At 45.1% G+C, this 24,578-nt stretch overlaps 1 protein-coding gene across 2 annotated transcripts in view; it reads left to right on the top strand.

Moving 5' to 3' along the window:
- The window catches only part of plekhh3 (pleckstrin homology, MyTH4 and FERM domain containing H3), a 33,244-nt gene that overhangs the window by 1,417 nt on the left and 7,249 nt on the right, over nucleotides 1-24,578 (top strand). Inside the window, exons 2-7 of one of the 2 annotated variants that reach the window (XM_062407404.1) lie at nucleotides 4,446-4,501; nucleotides 12,969-13,063; nucleotides 17,436-17,618; nucleotides 19,061-19,218; nucleotides 22,481-22,604; nucleotides 23,547-23,844. In XM_062407404.1, the coding sequence (XP_062263388.1) occupies nucleotides 4,446-4,501; nucleotides 12,969-13,063; nucleotides 17,436-17,618; nucleotides 19,061-19,218; nucleotides 22,481-22,604; nucleotides 23,547-23,844 (914 nt within the window). Of the gene's footprint in view, nucleotides 1-4,445; nucleotides 4,502-12,968; nucleotides 13,064-17,435; nucleotides 17,619-19,060; nucleotides 19,219-22,480; nucleotides 22,605-23,546; nucleotides 23,845-24,578 lie in introns of those variants that run through there. The other variant, XM_062407405.1, reaches the window with a different exon arrangement.

Raw genomic sequence — 24,578 nt, 5'->3', positions numbered from 1 at the left:
TTATGACCCAACCTACAGCTCTTTATGTGCAGCCTCGTAGAACAATTTACCTGGACGTAACCCTGGAGTCTGGGAGCATTTCCCCACATCAGACTGTGTGTTCGAGGAGAATTTTCACTTAGTTTTCTTCGTCTTTACGCAGGTGAAAGTGGTAGCCTGCAACCTGGAGCCACTAGTGCTAATCTATTTATTTGCCCATTTATCTGCTAGCAGCCAACCAGTGCAACACTGCAGCAATTTGTGCATGAAAACGTTTGGAACGAAGTGTTGCACGGTCAATTCCTCAACAGAAAATTCCAACGCAACCAGCACCTCTGTTGATAACGCTGTTGGTTTGGAGCAAGCTTCTCTTTGGCAAACTTTCAATCCATCTGCCTGACCATCAGTGGTCAGAGGAACCCAACTGGGCTCCAAATCTGTAATCAATACGGGATCATAGTAACGTCTCATTGGAGAAGTCTTTTAAAGCCAAACAAAGAGATCTCCTTTCCCTATAACTTCCCCGGATCTCTCATTAAAATGGAATCTATACCCCAAAATGTGCTGCTCTGGGTGGATACAGTTTAACGTTGGTTTAATGTATTTTACCTGTGTTGTTTGGAGAAGAACGCACTCTGTGCTATGACCTTGACCTAAGGATTGCATTCCGGTCCATGTAAAAACTCTAAATTACTAAGATAAATATGACCAGTGAAAGCCTAGAATCCACCTAAAGTTTTTTGGACAACTTTAATATGAAAGCTTTAAAAATGCATGTGCAGATGTGTGACCAAGTAGTAACTGGAATAGGATAAATCGTTTTCACCTAGCTGTAATAACGTTTTTTTTTGTCACTGCATGTTGAGCCAAGCTCACTGAACTCAGAGCTGTCAGTTTCAATCATATTAATCGGAGGAAGGGGGGGGGGGGGTTCTTGGTGCATAACAGATATATTAACAATAATTCCTAAATGAAAGCTGTATTTATAGTTTTTTATTATTATAGATTGAAAAAAAGTGATTTCTTTGGAGCTCTAATGCTTCTTTCTCTTGGGAGCTGCTCCCCCTCCCCTGAAGTGGTGATACACCACTGATGGCTCTGGCCTTGGTGCTATTTATATCTTACTCTTAAATATTCATAAGTAGGAATTGATTTGTCCTCGTCCATAAAAATGTCTTCTTCAATTAATCAGAGTGGTATATTTTCCTTTGTAGAGTACTCCAGTCTAATCTATCATGTTCAGTTTATCAGATTAGTTCTTTACAGGATAATCCACTTTATTGACTGACGCAACGTATGTTTCACCAAGTGACCAAAGACAGGAAATGGCCTTTTGGAAAAATTATTTTTGTTACCCAGGTGTCATTAAGTTATTGATTATTGATCACATGATCCTTGCAGAAAATCAATCCACTCCCACCAATCCTGTTTTCTTTTGATCTGCCTCAGTGGTTAATGCTGGGTATTGTAACCCTGTGTCAATAGTGTATGCTCAGCCAATAATTAAGGCCATAGTCAAACCACTCTAAGCCAATATCATCATCATCAGCTGACCCACTCTTATCCAATTTCTGTTGGTTATGCTCCCCAGAGACCCCCCCCCCCCCACCCTTCAGAATATACAGATGTATAGCAGATACTGTTTGGCTTCTCATGGTGTCAACGGAGGGGGTGGTGGTTGAAGATTCCCAGGGTAAACCCCTCAGGGCTACGTTCCATCGTTTACCCAAAGAGCTCAATATTGTCACGAGCTTGACAAGCCACATTTTCAGACAGCAGGTCAGACCTCCCCGGGTGTGTGTGTCTCTGTGTGTGTGTCTCTGTGTGTCTTTTGGACTTTTTAATGCTGAAATGCAGCATTTAGCAGGACTCCGTCCAGCTCCTGCTAGGGATGACCACAGCAACCCGCAGGTCCAGTTGGGTCTCCCTCGCTTAAGACGTCCAAAACTTTCACCACAATCTCCAAAGTTGTTTTCCAACATGCTGCCAGAGGACACCGGGATTTGCCGCATCCACAGCACCAAAGCCAACGGTGACGCGCTGTCCCTGCCAGGACTGGTCTCCCTGAGGTTGGAATCATGAGTCAGTGCTGCTGACGCTTGTGTTGGCTTTGCCCTTAAGAGCACGGGGCCATGTCAGAACCCTTTTCCCCGCGTGTTTACAGTCCCCATTCAATGAAGCTGCTCTCCAACAGCTGCCCAAACAGTGAGAGCTGAATGCCTCTTGTGTTAGGACAGCACGGCACTAATTTTAGGACGGGACACCCGTCATTTTCTCTTCTTTCCACTTCCACTGAAACTTCATTCAACATTTATGCAAGGTGAAGTCACGTTTGCCTATAAAGTAGCGCCATCCTGTGCAGTTGTATTTGTGGATGGGAGCACCGCAGTGCATCCTGTTGCCTGGAACAAACAGACACAGTCCCACCACGCTGAAAGTGGGTCCCAATAACCGTCACTACTGCCCTCTGTCTTCAGAGGTGTCACGGTACGCTGGTTTATATTTGGTTTCCGTTGCGTCTCTGCCTCACCACCTCTAGGCCACACATCTGGTCTTCAGGCCGACACTGGCTGAGCCCAAGCATTTCCTCCTGGTTACTCAGCCTCCCAGGAGAGCTGAAGGGAGAGAGAGAGAGAGAGAGAGAAAGAGAGAGAGTAGACAGAGGGAAAGCGAGAGCGGAAGTCAGCCACGGAACAAACACATCACAGCATCTTTCCCTCTTTCCCTCTTTCCCTCCATGCTCTGTTCTAGTCTGGAGTGATTCATCCACTGCCCGTCCAAAGGGGGAGCTTTTGCCAGGGCTCTGCATCGCACGCTATCCTCACTCCTCATCCCACACCCCATTAACTCATTGGAAAGCTATATTTCTAGAAATTGTCACATTATGTGGAGAACTGCCTAGATCTTTGTAACTCGATCAACCTAAACCATTCGTTTATTGATTGTCTGATTAGTTTATTTCGTGGATTTACAGCTTTGCAGTCGTTGATGTGATTAGTATTGATTTGTCGCTTTCAGTCATGGCTGTCTGTCTGAATTGTCTTCTCTGGGGCTGTTGGCTCGGCTGAATCATTTATGGTTAACAGACAGGGGGAGGGAATTACCGTACACACCATACCATTCACAAGTCGCTTTCCGGTGCTTCTCAGTTATTCTTGCCTGTCTGGTTCGACATTTACAGTACCTCATCCTTGGTTAAACATTAATTGCCTCTTATTATCCGTACCCTCGTCTTTTCCTCATTTGCTTCAGAGTCCATCTGCCTTGTAAATACACAGATCCCATACTAGCCTATACATTTATAGTTAATGATTTCTTTGTTAGTTTTGAGCCACCCAAAAAGAAGCAGTTCATTTGTTTTTACAGGGCATGGGCTAAACTTAGGCTAGTTTGCCCAGTAGTAAAGTGTGGGGTGTTTGTGTGTGTGTGTGTGTAAACTGCGAGGGGCCCAGATCTGACCTGGATAGTGTTTCAGGTAGGCCAACACACCCAATCTGGGCCGGGGCAGCCGCAGGAGCTGGCTCAAGGCTGTGGCTCACAGAGACAACAAGTTTGGCCAGGGGGGACTTACGGTACTGCCTGTCTCACACATAAGGGAATCAGCCCATACTGCTCTCAGGCAAGCACTGATATCTGTTGGGGCTTTCCAAAGTCAGGTTGGGACTCTAAGGGCTGAGGAACAGTGAAAAGAAACATCCTTCATCTGCTTAACAGGGGAGTCCCGCAGTGAAAAGTTCATTGTTCCACCAGTGAAATTTGATTTTACGTGTCTGTCAGTGGCAGGCTAACTTGTATAGTGTAGTAGCACTAACTCCAATTTCCATACAAAACTGATGGCCAAGAAAGAGGGAATGTGATTTGATATTTTATCTGGCTATAGCAGACTGGATAACTTATATAACTTGTATGACTGTGATTGTCAGATAGTCAGCATCAGCACACCTCCATGACTTTATTTATAGAATCCCCCTCTGCGATCTCCCTGTTATCTTTAATCTGGCAGCCTTTTAACATCAGCTTACGTCTCTATGTACTTGTGGGCAGAAACGATCAAGGCAGCTGTTCCTGCGATGAGTGCAATCTCAAAGACCAGGTTTATTTTTAGGTTAACAACCTTCGCAGAGAAATGACTGATCACAATAAAAGCATTTTGGGGTTTGCACGCAGCCACGGCACAAACGATTCCTCTGTTCCCCTCTCCTATATTAAATGAGCTTGTTTTGCATGCCATATTTCTCCCCACCAGCGCACCCCGTTGCAAGTGAGAGCCAAGCATTACAGGAACAGAGCAGCTATGTGCTGGGATTGCCAGGAATGGCTGCATGGTCTACTGTAACATGTCCACTGAAGGCAAACCATTGAGGGACCATCTGCAACCTGTGGGCTCGTTCTAAGGACAGGCCTATGTTTGTGTTGCATTATTATCTATTTACCCTATTCTCTCTCTCTCTCTCTTCTGTTGACAGAGTCCAGCTGATGTGACTGTTTCTCAACCAACTCGTACAGCCAATGGAACAAATGGGTAAGGAGAGAGAGAACCCCCCCCCCCCTCCTCCCCCTCTTAGAAAAAAAAGGAAGTTATAGTTCCTTCTTTTACTTGTATACTTCCTCTGGGTGCTGTGGATTTCTGTATTTTTCCCTGGCACATGTGTAACTACAGGCCTCTCAGTTGATTTTTTTGCACTTCCTCTCATGTGCTTGACCTTACAGCCGCACACATTTTCACGTGTGTATCGGTACAAGTGGCATCGAATCTGTATTGACAGATAGTCTAATAATCGCAAGTTGCAGCGTTGCTTTAACTGCTTGTGGATAATGCCACGTCGGTTTTTTTACTCGTTAACCTTTTGAATTTTGAACTTTTCCATTCAGAGGTCGGCTTAGCTGTGGCCAATAATATCAATATTCAACCCAGACGTTTGTGACCCGACGTAGTTGTAATATCCAGATAGCTCCACAACGATTCAATCGCTTTTTTTTAGTTTGAAGGTTGTGCATTCAAATTGCCTGTTACAAGGAGCCACTATGCGGCCGACAAATAATACAACAGTCATGTGGTGTACGAGCGAATGCAAGAGACAAAGGGAAGGAGTGATTAATGGAGGGCTTGATCCAGACTATTAGTACAGAGCTGTGATCTCAGTGATGTAGCCTGGCTTTGCTCCACTCTATCTCTGGCATCATGCCCTTATCATCCCCTCAAGCCCACCCCCCCCCCCACACGCCATCCACAATCTCCACTGTACATCTGCTGACTCAAAGCCGCTGAGTCACAAAGCTTGACTTGTAGGACGATCATACAGCGCCCGTGCATAAAGGAGGGTCCTGCAGCGACTCTCGTAGATTGTCCACCGGGTGCTAGGTTGTTGAGCTGAAGCTGACACATTGGGCTGCCGTCACGCCGACTGTTGAGAGCAGGAATGGGTCGACGTGAGGAGGAAGGTAGGCAATCCAGACCGGGTGACTCAGGACCACATCAGCAGCACTCCCAGAAGAGGTGTGGCTCGGACGTGTGTGTGTGTGCGTGCGTGCACATGCGAGTGTGTCACTTTGACAATATAGTGGTGGTGGTTTTGAAGGGAGTGTGTTAGAAGCCATGACTGTAATCATCACACTGAGGGCAGAGATTAGAGAGTGCAGTGCTCGGTCATTACCTGGCCAGTGAGTGGACACGCCCAGGAGTTCAGCCGTATGGAAGGGAAGCAAAGCCAGGATCTGATAAGTCATGGCATTGTTTTATAGCAAATGGGGTCATATAAGTTTATCTTTAGTCACTAGTCATTACAAGGCGTCCCGCTCGGGTTTACTTTGAACTTTTATTGAGCTATTGAGTTAAACCACACAGTAAAAGACAAATCTGAAATATTTGTTTGAGTAGCGGGCCCAGATATGATGCTGATTCATTGGGGGGAATTTTTTGTTGTTTGTTCTACCAGGCTGAGGTTAATATAGTGATGCTCAGATCATTCGATAGTGGTGTGTACAGACTCTCAGAACTCCTGAATAAAGTCTTGCTGTCAGTCATTTTAGAATGTAGAAATACTATGCTTTCTGTGTATGATGCATTTTGAGTTTCCGATTTTTTTTTTTTTAACAAGGCAGAGTAAAAACGAATAGTCTCAAATAGTTCCACTGTGTGGACCACATACAGTATGTGAAGGACCGCCTACTCAAAGGACCTCCTCTGACCCGGATTAAACTTATTTTTACGATTCTCGGTTTCCATCCATACGTTGATTTGTTTGAAGCCGCTGCCACTATATTAACAGTCACACACACACACACACACACACACACACACACACACACACACAGTCATCAAAACATCTGTAAACTCTACGTGTCCTGTATATTTGCGTATAGAGCGGGGAAGCAAGCTGTGGAGATGAGGAGATACATTCAGGACACATTTAAATGTCAGGTGGGAACTCACGCACTTAGCGCTGACCACTTGTGATGGGATCTCTCAGGCCGGTCGGTAATACCAGGTCCGACCAGAGCTTCAGTCAGCACAGTGCCAGCCAGCCTGCTCCCTCCTGCTGTGTTCACACTCAAATCTGTCTTGCATCATCACTAGTTTTACGTTCCTCACTGCGTCTCACAGCCACGGCAGGGCAGAGTGCAAAGGAGAAATGGACACCAGAGGACTTCCCCATCGCTCTTTCTCATCATTTGTTCCATCTGCTCCCTCATTAGCCCCCTCTCCTTCGTTTTTTTGATGGCCTTTGACTGTCAAAGAGTTGACATGCTGTGGTTTGGGCTGCCAGGCGGCGATGGCTGAAAGAGACCAGTGTTTGATAATGTATTTCATGTGTGTGGATATACAGTACGTGTGTGTGTGTAACATGTGTGTGTAACATGTGTGTGTGTAACATGTGAGTGTTTGGGTAGAAAGCTTAGAAGTGGGCCCCCGGTAATTGGCTGTCTGAGTGTCCGTCAGTCTGTCTGTCAACCATCCACCCATCACTCAGCGACCCCTTGAACGACATCAGGAAATGTAGAATGTTTGAGTTCACATCATCTCGATCAAAGCGATTCCATTCGGATATTTTTTAAAACGCTAGATCAGCACACTTTTCTAATCAACACACTCTCCTTCAGTCACCAACTCTGACTTCCTGCCCCCCCCCCCCCCACATTCCCCCTTTCTCAAAACATGACTTTTCTTCCCTCTCCCCTCTGCCTCGTCCAGAGTTTCTTGGCAGTGGTCTTGAGTAAACAGCGTATTTTTAGCTGGGAGGTCATATAGGCCCAGTCTTAATCACCACATTCCCATTTTCCCACCAGCCCAGCTTCAGCCAGAGGCCAATGCAGCCAGCTCGTGCACTGGGGGGGAGGGGATGGAGACGAAAGAGAGGAGGATGGATTTCTACAAAAAGAAACTCTTATTATGATTCTGTTTTAGACAAAGCTGTTTATCCTTTATGCTTGTTGGGACGTCTAATAAAAAATTCGTCTGAAGTGACGCAGGCCCATCATTCGGGACCAGTAGATAAGCCTGGACATCTGACTCTCATACTGGGTTGGGTTCATTTGTTTGAACCCGTCTGGCTGTCTCGTCAGCATCAGATAAAGTATTTTTTCTCTGACGCAGGATCACTTTTTGAAAATGTGCCCTTTTTTTTTGTGGTGACAAGGACCCGCTTTGTATCCCGGGACGAGTCTCGGCTGTTTCCAATGCGGTCATCTGAGCCCGAGAGCAAGGACACCGCTTTTTCTCACTTTAATTAGCGTCTCTGCGTTGTGATTAGACCCTGGACTGAAATCAATTACTCATCACTCAATCGCAGCGGCTACATATGGTCACAACTAATCAACTCATTGCGCTTCTCGTACTTGTCAGATTTAAGCGTGGCACCGTGAAAGGCCCCTTGACAATTGGCTCATCAGTCGTGATGAACAGTATTTCTGAACGGACCTTAGGCTTGGGTCCGTCTCTAGCTTGAAACGGTAGATAATGCTGCATTCACAGGCAGTCTTTAGAATGGGAGAACAGGAAAGTCAGTTTACGCGGATTTGGGTGTGTTGCATTCTAACCCCTGTTGCTAGCCTAACCAGGCTACCTTTGCTTTGTTACGTGTTATGAATTGGACCTGATACAGACTATGTGTAACTCCTTGTTAAATTTAGCTGAAAAGGTCACATTAGTGCAAATACTCATCTTTATTTAACTGTCAGAAACTCGTTTGGTGACATTGTTGGCTTTACAAACCACACTCTGACGTGATCAGTTTACCAACTCGGCTGCTTATAATAAATATTGAAACGATTCCGAGCAGACAGCGCCTCCGATTCCTGAACCAGTTTTAATCTTTGGAAGTGCTCATTGTAACTTGTACGCTAACCAATAACAGCATGTATTATTCATTATTCATCATATAATCAGTGAGAAAGATAAAACAAGGTCGAAGCCGATGAGATTTACAGGGAGTGCGGCTACAGTGAATTATATTAATTGCATTCACGGTGATAAAATGCTAACCACTTAACCTCACAGTCCAAATGGTGTTTTCACTTACTTTGGCTAATTGAAGCTCGTCTCTGGGAGTTGATTTACATCTCCCTGACTCTCCGGTTGGTTTTCTTTCACCTGTTAAGAGGTGGGACGTTGTGCGCGTTTCTCTCTTTTACATGGAATTCAGTGACCTGTAAATCCTAGTAAATCTGCACCAGACTAAACCGGAGTGGAGGTCGGCCACAACCATGTGGGATCTGCAACAAGGCAGTACTGTGACTTACAAGGTCATCAGTGTTTTTAAAACATTGTTTTTAATTATATACCATTATGCTGTGTTATGTTAAAATTATGGGTTTAAAATAAGGTCAGCTAGTGACTTTTTGTGTGTTAGATTTTGCAAATTGATGAGTTCAAGAAGATAGTCCAGCAAAACATGAAGCTGCTGTGTTCTGGATACTCACTGTGTCCTATTTACGGTCATTAGTATGTTAACGATTGATTAATTAACTTATCCCTCCGGCTTGTACTGATCAGTTGATTAATCGATCAACCGTAAAAAGTTTAAATGGTTTTGAATACGTTTTGGGTCCAGCTTTTCAAACATGATGCAGTATTTGTTTTACACACGACGGTCAACACAATGTGTGGATTTTCGTCTTATTCATTCAAATAAGACGTTCAAAAACATCACACTGAGCCGAGGAAAATTCTATTCTACTCAAGAATGACATGTAAGATGATCAAGAAGAAAATGGCGGGATATTCAGAAAATATAAATAATTACTGCAACCCTACTCAATTTTGTGTTGAGTAGCTATAACAGTTGTGGAACTAAGAAAACAGGGCACACACCAGTTAGTGGTGGCGAGAACTAGTGATGAATGGATGAGTAGTAATGAGCACAACTCTGCGTCTCACTCACACTGTACTAACCAGCAGTCAGATTACACAACATACACACTGTCACTCATTTCTTAAATAATGTGAGAGGACATTGAATTGCACAGGATGGTAAAGCTTCTTCTTGCAAATCACGTTTCTTCTTTTTTGACTTCCCCTCTCCTACTTTGAGGGACAGCCCACATTTTACATTCGCTGCTCTGAGCTGCTCTAGGCAGTAGAGCCTGCAGATGTTTTTGTTTTACCTTCCATAACTGAATCTCTGTGATGGCTCTTTCCCTTTTGAAACAAAACTTGTCTGTGTCTGAGGAGAATAACTGGTCTCCAGTCTGCGATTTCATCTCAATCAAAAAGGGCAGAGCAGAGAAAATGATTGATTTGAACCTTGATTTTCAAATCATCTCCGACAATGACTTTGAAATGACGCTCCTCCCCCGCAGTAGCTGATGCTCAGTCCTCAGGGCAGGGAAGAGAGGTGTTCTCTCTGTATATGTGCACTCACTCTTTTCTCTGTGCTGCTTAATCCCCATATCAAATTGTTTCCTGCAGTCCGCAGGAAGCCGCCTACGATGGGCCCCCTCCGTCACAGCCTCTGCTGGGGCTTCTGGGAATGTGGGGGTGGTAGGTCTGGGGGCTGGGGGGGTGGTGGTAGGGGGCAGCTGGACAGCTGTTGAGATCCGAAGCCTCAACATCAACAGTGCAGTTGCTCTGAGCTGTATAGCATGTTGTTTTTCAGGAGAGTGATAGGACAGACGGTTTCGGTTCAATCATGTGATGCAGATGTTGATTGATAAAAACGTGAACACATTAGAAGACAAGAAACAAAGATTGTCCAGCTCTATATGATTCTTCCCCCATAGTTAAACTCGCTGATTCCTCGATTTATCTCCTCATAATTACAAGTTTCTTCTTATTTAATATGTTGCAACAATGAGAACATATTAGAACATGAGAGAAATGAAGAAGAAAGACATCTCATGACAACAGTAAGAGTCGGTTATCATGAGCGATCTTTTTTCTAGAGACGACTTTACTGCTGCGGTCTCCAGCCCGTCTCCTGATTTTGGACATTAGCCGGGCTTTTTTTAACACAATGCACATATTGACTCTGCCAAAGTAACACTTAAATTGAAGGTCAGGCTAGTTTGTGTTGCGAAAGGTCAAACCTTGGGTTTGGACCTGTGCTTTTGTCCTCTTGTAATACCCTGTGCTTCCTCTCTGCGTGAGCTAAAAGGGGCATTGAAGTTGATTTATAAAGTTTTTCAAGTTAAAGAAAGAAGGATCGTCCAGTTAGGGGCAGGAAAACAGATTTCTGTCTGTGCTGGCATTATGGCTAAGATGTCTACATGACTTAACAATCTGCAGACATGAGAACCGAGGTTGATTTTCAGCGGGATTATTCTTCCAAGATGTTTGGGTACTTTATAACCTCTTTCACTTACTGTAAAGTCGAGTCACTGCGCTTGGTTACAGCAGTTGTTTATAAGTTTAAATTTGTCCTTGTTGTAATATTAGTTCAACCTAAACCTGGATTAAGAAACGGCGTGTGTTGACATTTTGGATGCACTGAACATAAACACAGCTGCCGTGTACCAAAGCCTATATTCTCCGATGGAGGCGTAGGTTTTTCTTTAGTTCTAATCCTTGTCCTGTTTGGGCGGCACACAGAGTAACTCTGCCCGTCTGCGCGTATGTCTCTGTTATGTAGCAGGGGATATTAACAACCTCAAATGCGAGACGTCCTCACATGTCTGTGTTTATTTTAATGCCTTTAAGTGGAGTCTGTGGATGCACGGACTCTCAGAGGTCCTCGCAGGCTGTTGCTGGAGCAAGCGAGCAGGCTTAGTAACACAGCCTGACTGGGTATAATGTGACAGGATCATGATTGTCTTCTCTTGCTTTTTGGTGATGAGTCTAGAAAACTAGAATAGGCATTAGAGGGCAAATCTCCGCCAGGGCAGAATAGTCACATTAAATTGAATCAAACTGCACTAAATTGCACATTCTCGTGGATATCAGTCTTCTAAATATGCCTGATTTGCCCTTTTAGTACCCATGAATAATTTCCTGGGAAAGGAATGAAAATGTCAAAATCATCCCCCTGATTTGTATTCAAAATTTGATAAGTGCTTTTCTAACCCATACAGCATCCTTCCACCAAGTTTCTGGAAATGCCGTTGTGTAGTTATCACGTAACCTTGCTTACAAACAGTCGAACAACAAACAAACAGACGGGGGCGAAAAGAAAAAATGACCCACCAGATAGACAGAGCTTCACTAGCTTACATTATAGATGGCAATCAATTTCAATCTAGAATTATGTTTAATAAAAGGACACAATTGTATAAATGGGAGGCAGTGTCCCATGGATCCACTTTATATGCCATTGTGTGGACAGGATCAGGTCAGTAAAAAGACAGGAAATGGCCTCTGCAGTCGTGTAAGCTGAGTCAAAGCAGATTAGGCTATATTCAGACTCATTGATTATTACCGCCTTCCGTGAGGAGGAACATTCCAAGCATTATAAGATCAATAATGACATAAATCAGCCGGAGTGCGAGGAGGTAACCAGAGGCCAGATATCAGGGAGGGAGGGCTCGGCTCATTTCCTGAGCAGTGATACCTCGAGGAGGAGGAGGAGGAGGAGGACAGGAAGGAAGACGGGGTTTCTCACTTGTACCTAACAAAGCTTGTTAGACCCAGGAAATAGAGAAAATAAACGAGCAATTAGGCAAATAAATGAGGAGAGATAAAACCTCCAAACAATCGCAGAGACTGGAAATGGACCTTGGCCTGAGATAATAACGCCCACAGCATGGCCCCCGACCAGATGCAGAGGGAGGGAGCTGCAAACGGGATGGTGAGGCATTAAATGGGGAGCGACAGAGCAAGCGGTGCAGTAGATTTACAGATGTTTTTGATGTTTATGGTTTAACTAGGCAAGGCTGTGACCCCTTGAACCCTCTGCCTCCCTCTGACCGGCCCGAGCTGTCTGGCCGGGAATCCGGCCGGCGTCGCTCTGTCACGTTTATTTTCAGTCGCCGGCTCGGCTCGCCGGCTGGAGTGATAAAAGAGAGACGAGCTGTGTGTGTGTGTGTGTGTGTGTGTGTGTGTGTGTGTGTGTGTGTGTGTGTGTGTGTGTGTGTGTGTGTGTGTGTGTGTGTGTGTGTGTGTGTGTGTGTGTGTGTGTGTGTGTGTGTGTGTGTGTGTGTGTGTGTGTGTGTGTGTGTGTGTGTGTGTGTGTGTGTGTGTGTGTGTGTGTGTGTGTGTGTGTGTGTGTGTGTGTGTGTGTGTGTGTGTGTGTGTGTGTGTGTGTGTGTGTGTGTGTGTGTGTGTGTGTGTGTGTGCTGCTAGGGAGGGAAAGTGGGAGAACGCTGGAGGACGGATATTCGTGGCCTTTCTTCCAATCCACCCCCTGCTGCGTGACTCCCCCCCCAACTGAGAGTATCGGGGAAGACTAGTTGTTGGCACGTTGGAGAGTGGTGGTGGTGTTGGGTGGGGTGTAGGGCGCTGTTCGCAGCCAACCGTGTGTCTCCAGGCCAATTAGTCACCCAATGGGGCGGTGGTGGAGTAGTCGGGGGAAGACTTGAGGTGAGTTATTTCACATCGCTCTTCCTGCTCTTCCACACAGGCACACCGTGTCAGAGGCGCCTGAAGAGATGAAGAGCCTGATCATTGAAAGGAATAAGATGGGCCTGGAGGAAGAGCCCGAGCTGCTGGTCAAAGGTGAGTCTCATTCTCACCCAACAAAGAACTGCACCACTGTTGCTGTGTTCAGGCTCAAATTGAATGCCTCCACCTGCTATGAACTTGCTGTGGGGAGGAGAGTCACACGGCTAAAAGGAGAAGTCGATTATTTGATCTGTAGCTGGGAATTTTTTTTTTATGAGCTTCGATAATCAACAAGAAAAAACGTTCTGCATTCATTGATTCCAGGATTTGATGCTTTTGATATAAAGTTCCAAAGGTTTTCTTGTCAAATGCAGAAAGAACAAATTTGATAACTTGTTCTTTCTGTGTAATTAGATTCTAATTTCCCCACGTCTGTACATGGAGCCATCATTGGATATTGTTTCATATCAGTGCAAATTTAATAATGTCGACTGTTCTTCAAACAAAACTTCAGTTTGCAGACTTCACCCTGAGGAAATTATGATACGATTTTGTCAATAATTTTTTTGCAACCTGTATAATCAATAGAGTAATCAAACATGTTGGATCACCAATGAAAACCATCTTAATTTGTAGCCCTGCTCTTAATTTCAGTTAATAAATAAATCCCCTGCAGGCCCATCTTGGTGCTGGTCATCTCATTAAGTGCAGTATATTTTTCATTACCCTAATAAGTACTGTCGCAGTTTCATGCTGAGCTGTCGCCCTGTAGCCAACCTCACTCTGACCACATGTGGCCCACAGCTGCTCCCAGTCTCCCGCCCCTGTGTGTTCTCTTAGGGACAGCTCCTGTCGTGCGCGCGGGATGCTTTTGAGGAATGATCTCATAGGATATTTCCGTGATTCTCTTTTCCTTTTTTTTTTTCTGCCACCGAGAGCGAGCGATGAAACGCCAGCGCTTGGATAAGTTACGTTCCAGTTTGGAGTGGCGGCAGTCAGATTGCCTAATTCTGACAGCAGTTACCATGCGCCCTCGGCCAGCCCCCCCTCCCTCGCTCTGTCGCTGCTGGCGGAGACGTGTGAGGAGCTCCTTTCCAAAACAGAGGACAGCCACTTTCCTTGGGCCATTGATTACACTGTCACTTTGAATTTCAGCTCGTGCTCCACGGCCCCATCCTTTAACCCAACACAATATCAAAGCCACCACAACAGTAGCACACCTCAGGGCATTAGATAATCCCCCTCATTCCATTTTGCGCTGCACAAATTGTCAAGAACCCCTCCATTAGGGCCTTTCCCCCTCGTTCACTGTGTTTTTCTTTGTGTTTTTTTATTTGTTTGCTTGTTCTTCTTCAGGACATCCTGAGGCTACATGGGGCGAAATATTAACCCGCTATCTAAAATAGGGCACAGACATTGCAGATATAGACCGATGAGTGGCGTAAAATGCATTGGAGTGGTGACAGACAGGGATGCTGGAGAGCGTGGCCTAGGGGATAGAGTGGGTGCTCTGCAACAAGAAGGTCGCCGGTTCGAATCCCACTCTATCCCATCTGCATGCCTAAGTGTCCTTGGCAAGATACTGAACCCCTAGATGGCCCCTCATAAAATGATGAGTGTTCTAAAAAAAAAAATGTAAGTCGCTTTGGATAAAAGCGTCAGCTAAATGACATGTAATGTAATGTAATGCTGACATTGGTTTATTGACATGGCTTTGTTGATTTCACAGATCAAATGAACTGCTCCTCACATGATTCACAGCTTCTCATGCTCCAGTAAACCACAGCTCAGTCTGTGAGTCAGTTTATTTATGTGTTGCTTTTAATTATACAGTCTGGCTCCTTCATTCTTAGTTATATTGTTGAATTCTATTATATACTACTTCAGGAAAAGCAAGCAGATAACGTTAGCTGACCTAAAACTGTAAGTGTTTTAATTTCAGTGATGATCCTTTATGGATGTTCATTGTCAGCATGCAGAGGCCTGCAGAGCAGAGTTTCCAACATTTATGTGAAACAGTTTTTCAAGTCAAACTTTGAAGTGGTTTTCAAAGCTCAAGTTTCTTTATACATTTTTTTTTCTTTCAAACGCGTGGAAAATGGGAGGCCTGCAGCAGAGAGATGGAAGTGCACAGAGAGAGATTGTCTTCTTGATCCGTGTTTGAGGGGGCAGGGCGTGGGCGGGGTCAGGGGTCACAAATGAAACAAATTAAGGGCGAGCCATGGCCCCCAGGGGAGGCATTAGCAGGCCAGAGAGATGGGATCCAGATGGAGGACCAGGGGAGGGGTACACAGGGGGTCCCGGGACTCTGCTGCTCCGCGCTCCTTTCCTATCTCTCTGTCAAAGTTCCCAAAGAAGAGCAGTCTCTTCGGGGATGTCCTGTGTCTGCGAGCGAGGCGTCACAGTACCGGCCATGCCCTTCTCTCTATGTCCCTCACCCAGTCAGTGTGTCTGCCTCCCACACGCAGCCCGTCAGCAGGCTCAGCTCCGACTTACCTCATACTTTTTATTTATACCCCTTTCACGTTGGGTTTTGATGCTGCCCCCCTCTGATGTGGTGTTAAGTACCTCCAGGGTTTTTGCTTTGGGCTATATTGGGTGGGTTTATGGTGAGTTCAAACCTGGCACTTATATCATATAAAAACATTCTCAAACAGGAAACATGGCCTGAGAGGCTGAGCCTTGGCCCCCTCCTCCCTCTCCAGTTTTATTTCAGGGTAGTGGAGAGACAGTGGATGCTTTGCGCTGCCTTGAAAACCACTTTGAGGGAAAGGGGGTGGGGGAATCAAATCCCCGGCGGCACAGGTGGACAGGTGGCACGCAGATTTCTAACCACAGAGGAAGTTGTGATGCTGGCGTGGCGTCACTGCTGTTTTTCACGTGGTAGGAAGTTCAGGGTACGTTTGCCTAATTATTCCTTTGAAACCACTCGGAAGTGTTCATGCAGGAACCATATGTTCTCACATGCACGGCCCCCCCACATGTGGCACGCTGCCAGCGTATAGCATGCTCAGAAACTCCCACCCATCCCTAGTGTCGTTCCAGGTGGCCTGCTTGAAACCAGTGACAGAAACCAGTTCATCCAGAGGCCTGATTCTCTCCATCAGACCTCTGGATGAACGCTTGACCCCCTGTCCAGGACTCTTCTATCCTCCTCCGTCTGTTTCTCTCTGAGGAGGCATCTGGACCGAACCCTGCCAAACTTGTTTATTTATCTACTCTTAGTTTAAATATTTATTAGGGACAATTTGCACAAATAGCTCAGGGGGAAGAGGAGGTTCACTGCTGTTTGGGAACAGTGGATCTGGGCCGTTGCTCTCTTTCCAAACCCTCAGGACTTTGGGAACACAACAGCCTTGCATTGTGGAGCCAGGCTTGGCAGGGTCGGCGGGCATGCCTCTGCGCTGGATGAAGGCATGTCTGCCTTACTCTCTTTGTCTGTAGCTGTCACACTGTTCCAGTAGCTCTCACTCTCTTCTCCTCCTTTTCTCACTCTGTCAACCTCTAAAGTGGTAATTATGTTGGCTGCATGCAGGTTTTAAAGCCTGTGCCATTAACCGGCTGTATTTTTATCCCCTACTCTTTACCCCAACAAGGCAGTCACATACGGACTGCTGCAAACTTTATGGATAATTACATGGCTTTAGGATTTATTCTTAGGGAAGACTGGTGTGGCAGCGCTGGTTTAGCAGAATCATGACTATAGCCCACCTACCACCCAGAGCTCTGAAGGGGGAAATGATGGTCCGAGTGTCTAGTTGCTGAGCACTTAACACTTTATAAACTAAACCAAATAAAAATGCATCACTACGAACGTTAACTTGATTCTATCTAATCCATATCCTCCTTTACAAGGGATATTCATTTATATGACATCAGCTTTGTTTTGTTAATTAAATTAAAGTTATAGAGTATATTGAGAAATGTCCATCACAAAGTCCTGTGTTTAGAGCTCAAAGTGACATCTTCAACCAGAACACCACTCACTACAGCGCATTCCACCACCATCGAAACTGTTCCCTTAACTTCAACTGAGCGGAACCATATTTTACACACTTCTCAAGTTTCATTCATTTTTCTTAAAAACATTGTGAAAAAGTCAATAAACTAATTCCTAGATCCGCCCCCTCTATGGGATCCCCAGCTAAATATAATGGGTTCATCCCTGACATTCAGTATACTGCATCCTTCCACCAAGTTTTATGGAAATCTGTCAAGTAGTTTTTACTTACTATCAAATATACCAACCAACAAACAAACAGAGGTGTAAACAATATACCTTGCTTTGCCCAACTTACAGTCCAAAACTAAAGATTTTAGTTTAGTTAGTTTGAGACAAGAAAAAACTAGCAAAAATTTTTGACAAATGAACATTGATTGACTAATGAATTTATCATATAACCATTACAGCTCTGCTCTTTGATGTATTATAATGACTTCATTTCAAGTAGTCATTCCGTGCATGTGTGTATATCTTGATTTAAAGGGTGGCTGTTGCGGGAGGTGCGAGGAAACTGGATTAAGCAGCGTCGGTACTGGTTTGTGCTGAGCCAGGACTCACTCGACTACTACACCGGCCCAGAGAAAGGAGCGCGCAGACTGGGCACGCTGGTCCTCACCAGCCTCTGCTCCGTCATCTGGCCCGACAAGCAGTCCTACAAGGAAACAGGTGAGCAGCGCTTGAACGTAGGCAGACAACAACACGGGGCTGGAGCTTAACTGACTTATGCCTGTAATCAGTCCACTTACACATGTTAACTCCCAGCGTACAGTGACGAGACATTTTACAAGATTCCTACAAAGTTGTTAAGGGATTTTTTTTTTTGTCCGTGACGTGTTGTGGGCCCATTTCCCTTCCCACCAGGGCAGTAATTCTGAGTAAGTTTGGGAAGCCCCAAGCCGTGTTTGGTCGAAAAACATGGTTCAAGGTTGGTCTAGAAACCTCAGCTTGGGCATCTCCCTTCCACTTCTCGGATGAAGGACACAAAAGACATTGACGCGAAAGAGCAGAATCTTTGCCGGACAGGCAGAGACACAGGGATGACTTGTCCTTTTTTCGAGTTAATGTATTACTCAAACATGCCGCCCTTCCTCTGAGTCTGTCCGCCTGTCCGTCAATGGCGGGGATTATGTCCCGCTGACTTCACCAAACCACTTAAAATCTCCGAACTCGAATCCAAACATAGTTCTTAGGAACTGAATATACCATGGGACTTTGGCTTTGTCACAAGCTTCATTGGCTGCTTGACGACTGAATAGCTTTGTGTTCCTATAAGCCACTTCCCTTTAAGGGGTTTTATCTGTGGCATCACTGCCCAGTCACACCAGAGTAAATGCAAGGGCACCAAACAGATTCATACTGGGCAATGGCAGTTTCATTTCGGGTTTTGTATTTTAGAGAACCTAAACAAAGAATGAGGTGGTGTCAAGGCACGTAGCAGGAAAGGCTGACAACAGCCACGGGGCAGCAGGCTGACATGGGTATGGCTAATACTTCCTCTGCACAAGGAGGAAGCACGTCTTGTGCATTCCCCGTGGCGGGGGGGGGGAGCACACTGTTGGGTTTAACACTTGTCCTGCCTAATCATTACAAAAACTATTCTTGTTTGGTTTTGGCGTAGGTTCCTCTCATCCTGACCTCTGACCCTCAGTAATACCGAGAGAGGAAGTCAGAAGGAGTCACGTTAGAAATGCAGGGTGTCCCGTGAAGTGAACACTGCACTGGTCTCTTCCCCATTTACTTAAATAACAAAACAATAATTCACTAGAATTATCAGTGGCCTAAACATGCCTGATCAAGATCCATGAATTTTTATCTTAGAGATTAACGACAATAATAATAGAATGCCCTATCTCGCACTGTTAAAGAAAGTGGGGGAAAAAATCCTACATCCACCCCCTGATCCACATCTGCACGGAAATGTGTGTTCTTTCCTGATCCATAGGACATCCTTCCACCAGGTTTAGTGGTAATCTGTGCAGTCGTTTTTGCGTGATCCTGCCAACTATCAGACAAACAAACCCAGACTAAAAATAACCTTTTTAGTGGAGGTGTTTACAAATTCCAGTCATGTAAAATGCTGTGTATTTTACAGTTTCTTTTTATTTCAGGCTACTGGAGCATCACAGTATATGGGCGGAAGCACTGCTACAGGCTATACACCAAGCATTTCAATGAGGCTGTGCACTGGGCATGTGCCGTCCAGAAAATCATTGATACCAAAGCACCAGTGGAAACGCCAACACAGCTCCTGATCCGAGACATCGAGGTAGGTCACAAGATGCACACACACAACAAGAAACAATATATGAATGATTTTGTGATAAAATGATGAAAAGTTGGCGGTTTCATGGTTACACTTGTCACCCTAAATGGAAACTGTATAGGCTGAGTAGCTAAAAAGGAGGAACAACCATTCGGTCTTCAACGCCACCATTGCACTGGTGCTGAGGGCGGCATAATTTCCACTATCGCGTCAAACAGAGTTCATGCACAAGAAAGAAAAATATTATTTTCCATGTCAAGTGAGCAAAGCAGCCGGGAGATATTATGGTGGGTGTCAGCTCCTGTCAAAGTGCACCACACAACGAAAGAGCATAATTTGAGAAGCATTACCCTGCAGAAATTGACTCTACACCAATATGTTTAGACTTTTGCATGCAGTGTAGTAATTGACATGTCCGATTTGAGACGCAGCAACAAGCTGTCATTGGGCTATACGTTATTTCCCCTCTGCTACGTTTCCTTGGACACCACATTGCCACACTGAGCTAGGAGTCCAAAGTTTCCTCTGCTGGCTTTTCTCTTCGGAGTGACCTCATCTTATTCCACCACACTGGGACAGGACAGAGTCACCGACCTGAATCATCAACAGTCATTTCAAGATAGGGGTTTAACCGGTTATTCGGCACTCTCGGGAACTGGAGCTTGAGAAGATACTCTTTGCTTTACCTTCTCACGTGGAGCGAGTGTGTTTATAAGCGACGGACATATTTTAAGACCTGGGGGCTGCTAGAGAACACAGCGTGCTGGAATCTCATTGAGCAGACATATGACTCGTCTTGCATCAGTCTGCCCCCGGGGTGAAGAGAGGGGCAGATTTGGCAGAGGAGGTGGAGGAGGGCCCGGCCTGAAGCAGCAGGGCCAGATAAGCAGTCCTGCGCCGGGCCTCCTGTGTCCATAATCTCCCAACGAGAGTCTCTAATCTCAAAGAAAAGTGGTTAATCTGCTCGCCTCCGTCTGCCTGTGTGCTTTGCCAGGAGGGGCCAAGATTATGTTTTGGGTGGATGAGAGGGGGGGACTGCTTTCAAAGTGCTCCTCATTCACTGTCTGACCTGTTTTTCCTTCAGACCACTTTTACTGTGTCTCAAACGTTTCATTTCAGTCTGTCGCTTCTTCTCTTTCTCACCTTTTACACGCAGGCACACAGGCTTACGCAAATAGACGAGGTATTGTCCCTCTCCAGTGTGAGATTAGGACTGCTGCTGCAAAAATCAAAGAGAGCGAAGGAACAGACGAGGCTCTGTGCAGACAGAAGTGCACGCTTTTCTTTTAAGGCATAGATTCAAGTTCCAGCCGCAGACACAAGGGAGCGAAGGGACTTTAGTTTCAGCCTTGAACCTACGGCCAGAGGCCATGTGCAAAAGAGAGAAAAATGGAGACAAGATCTGAAGAAAAGATTAGCCGGGTGAAACAGCTCAATTTAAAATCTGCCGCACATTACATTTAAAGGACAGAATTTTTTGAAACGGGGGTCAGACCACTATTCCTATCTGTAATAGAAACACCGTAGGCACCAAGTCATTTGCAGAAATCTCAGAGTGCAGCATTCAAAGAACAAGTTTAAACAATAATATTTAACTAAACTCCTTTTTTATCATTTGACCTCCTGTATTTTTTACCTCCATTAATTATAACCTTAGAAATGTTGCAGTAATACCAGACGTTGGCGTTTTTACTTTATTGAGCACAAGGTTATGATGGGAATGATTCTCTTTATAAATCAGGGGACAACATTTACATAGAGGAGCCAATTATATGCCCGACATCAATGCATCAATTCCCGATTCAGTAGGTGCACATTTAAGTCATTCTGTTTTTTACAGATCATGGAATATATTTCAAGAATTTGACCTTGAACATTGCACTTCAAAAAAAGCTTGAATAAGTTAGGCCAGTGCCCCCCTGGCCCCACCCGTGGATCCGCCCCTGTCAGTTTTTAATAAACCAGAATCAACGTTTTAAATGCACAAGAATTGGAAGAAAAGATTGAAACCCCTCAGTGTCAACAAGTTCTAGAGCCAGGCCAGCTGTTTTTCTCATTTCTAGTTTAAGTCCAATGCCTGTTCTAAACCTGTCTGTTTGGAATGGGCTGTTTGTTCAGTCTGTGGTGATGCTGGTTGCAGCTTTCTCCCTGAAACTGTAAACGTGACCTGCAGATATTGAGCTGCGGCGAGGAAAGACCGGTTCCTCGCAGAACCCTGAAGCTGAACCACCACTGCTGCATTAAGAGCTGTTCATCTGTTTATGCCAAGGATCCTAAACCGGAGAATCAGTTGTAACTGTTGCCTTGAAGGTCCTGTTGTCGTCGTGATCGACAACAACATGTGTGTTGATGAGTCCTAGTCGCCTGTTTATTAATATTGAACTTATCGTGTGTCCACATTGCATCAAATGTGACACTGCACATCCCTGGGTCCTTAACAATACACATGCCCAGTGTGAAGTTGATAAGATGAACGGTTCTCGGGGTGCAGACAGAGATTTCTGGATTCATTCAATAAATGAAATAGATTTGTTGTCGGGTCAAGCTGAGTTTGCGGAATCCATCTTCTCGTGTGACATGGATAATACGGGCATTTCACGAAACATCGAACGACTGCATGCGTCAGAGGGAGACCAAAGGGAATTGGAGACCACCTGGGGGCCCAAGCATGAACGTGCACCATATGAATATCATCTGGGTTCTGGTGCCGTATCCTGCTGCATGTGGCCCACAGAAAACTCCTTCCCACAGTTCAAACAGACAAGCCTGTCACCAGTGTGCGCCAAACACTTAAGAAGAATGTGTCAACTTTGCCCCACTAAGGAGGGGGTGGGTGGGGGTTTTGCCTCGTAGCCAGAGGCAGTGGCAACGTTACTAATGAGCAACAGGTGCTGGAGGGCAGTAGCGAAGCCATCTGTACCACTGCAAGGCATCGCTCCACAGAGGCAGTGAAAGACGCACACACACACACACACACACACACGCACAAAACCCATTGACGCCAGCAGATAAAATATAACATGTCAGTCATGCTGGTGTGGTTTGCCGGGTCATCGCTTGACCTTCCTTCTGCTTTGAAAGTTGCCAGAGCTGAATTGTGACCCGGGTCGAGTCGACCCTGGTCAACCCCTGAGAGACCGACCGCACTCTCAATCGCCGACTCGCCCTCAGGTTGACCAAGGGCTCACTGCGGACATATGAAAGTTTCTTCTTTTTCTGCGTCTAATGATGTTATCGTCACAATTCTTTCCCTTCTGTGCTAAAGGAGAATAAGTTCAACCCTGAGGTTGTGGAGCACATCTACCAGCACAACCCCATCCTGAAGTACACCCAGGGCCCCCTGTACGCCCCTCTGCTTCCTTTCCCCTATGGCAGCCTGGAGCACACATGTAAGTACTTAACATCTGCATGTCATACATTATTATGTAGGTTATGTGTGTAGCTGTGGATAAAAATGAAATGAAGTTAAAATAAATTCTACAGCCCTTCGAAAAAAATCTGATTGGCTGAGACTATTGCAAGCTGTATAATTAGATAACAAGTTTTCATTAGTTTGAATGACATATTTATATATATAAATACATGTTGTTTCTGACATGGCAAGATAAATTATCTGTTTACAAATTGTATTTATCCTCAATTTAGATATCGCTTGAGAAATATAGATCTAACAACTGAATTTCCACTTATCAAAAGTAATTTCAGATCTCTCAACAATTGCAAGTTATGAGATGTCAACAAACTATTTTAGACATGTCATCCTGATATGTGTATTCTTTTTTGACTAAATTAAAGATACAGGGTCGGTCATTTGTTTCTGAAACACTGTTTTATCTTATTTGTTGAAATCCTCTTCACGTCCCGATAGCCATCTATAAATAAAGCTGTCTGACAAAGAGATAGGGGTTTCCGGGATTACCAGCAAGTTTACTGAGTATTCCTTCAGGCCAGATGCACAATCTTCACTGAGTAAATTACAGTAAACTAGACATTTTTTGCCACTGCAGTTCAATGTCTGTGTTGCTAAATGGAGAGCAGCAGAGTGATCTCTGGGATTACTCTGCTGTTTGAATTGCTGAGAGGCAGAAGGCACAGTACAGGCCACTAGAATAACAAGATCTCATCGGCTGCTTCATTTAAACGAGTGAGAATAGGAACGCACGTGTAGATTAGAGCAGACAATAGGAACCACGGCACAATAAGTCTGAGGAACAATGGTCTGTATTACAACATCAGCCTCAATTGGCTACAACTTAGTGATCTTGCTCTAGTAGACGGTAGAAGTTAAAAGCCTGAACACAATATTCCACTGCTCTCCCTCCTCTCTCCAGACCACAGTGGGAAGGGTTACGGCTCGGTGCGTGAGGAGGCCGTGAAGCTCTTCAACTGCCTGCAGCAGCTGGAGTCGGCACGGGAGCCGGTCCCCATTATCCAGGGCGTGCTGCAGACCTGCCTGGACCTGCGGACACTCCGGGACGAGGTCTACTGCCAGCTGGTGAAGCAAACGAGCTACACGCCTGCCCCGTACACCGCCGCACACCTCCGCTACTGGCAGCTCCTCACCTGCATGAGCTGCACCTTCCTGCCCGGGCCCACCGTGCTCAAGTATCTGCGGTTCCACCTCAAGAGGTGAGAATCAGCGTTTGATGTTGGACTAATTCAAATCAAAAGTCCACTCAGAGCAGAGGTGATGTGATTGTATTTACGTTTCCAAATGGAATGGAAATGGTTGTACCCCGGAACCTAGTGGAGGGATGTGGTATGGGTCAGGAAAAAAATCAATAAATTCTGATGCCTATCCAGATGAGGGGAATCTGAGAGAATTTGGTTCAAATAAAAAGATGGTTTCTTAAGGGGACTGTTAACGGAGGTTAGTGCCTTTTCTAGTTGCTCTTTATTTTGCAGTATTAGAATCCTTTTAGTCCTCTGTTTTTCAATATTAGGTTTATTTTTTTCCACTTGCAATATAATGTGAATGCAGTATTAGGTTTGGATTTATTCATATTGGATTTAGTATCACCGTGCAGACTGACGAAACCTGCTCACGCCATCTCTGTCTTGAAATTGCAAGTGGAAAATTTTTCTTCTTCTTCTTTTTTTTTTTTCTGGCTCTAATTTGTCCAACTGGGAATCATGACTTGTGGTTGACACGTGGAAAACATTACAGCAGATGCATCTAAGTTGACAGTTTAAGGTAGTCGAAACCACAGTTGTCTGTTAACAGTAATATCGCAGTGTTTATTTTATATATCGATCAAAATGATGTTTTGAAGAGCGTAACCAGGGAAGTCAAATACGAACTGAAGCTCTCTCAGCGAGGTGCCATCCCATTCCCGTACTACTGGGTCATCAGATCGTGAGTC

Source organism: Platichthys flesus, chromosome 16, assembly GCF_949316205.1.
Source record: "Platichthys flesus chromosome 16, fPlaFle2.1, whole genome shotgun sequence".
Taxonomy (NCBI): Eukaryota; Metazoa; Chordata; class Actinopteri; order Pleuronectiformes; family Pleuronectidae; genus Platichthys; species Platichthys flesus.
Note: the sequence above shows the minus strand (reverse complement) of the source record. Positions and strands in the feature narration are given on the sequence as shown.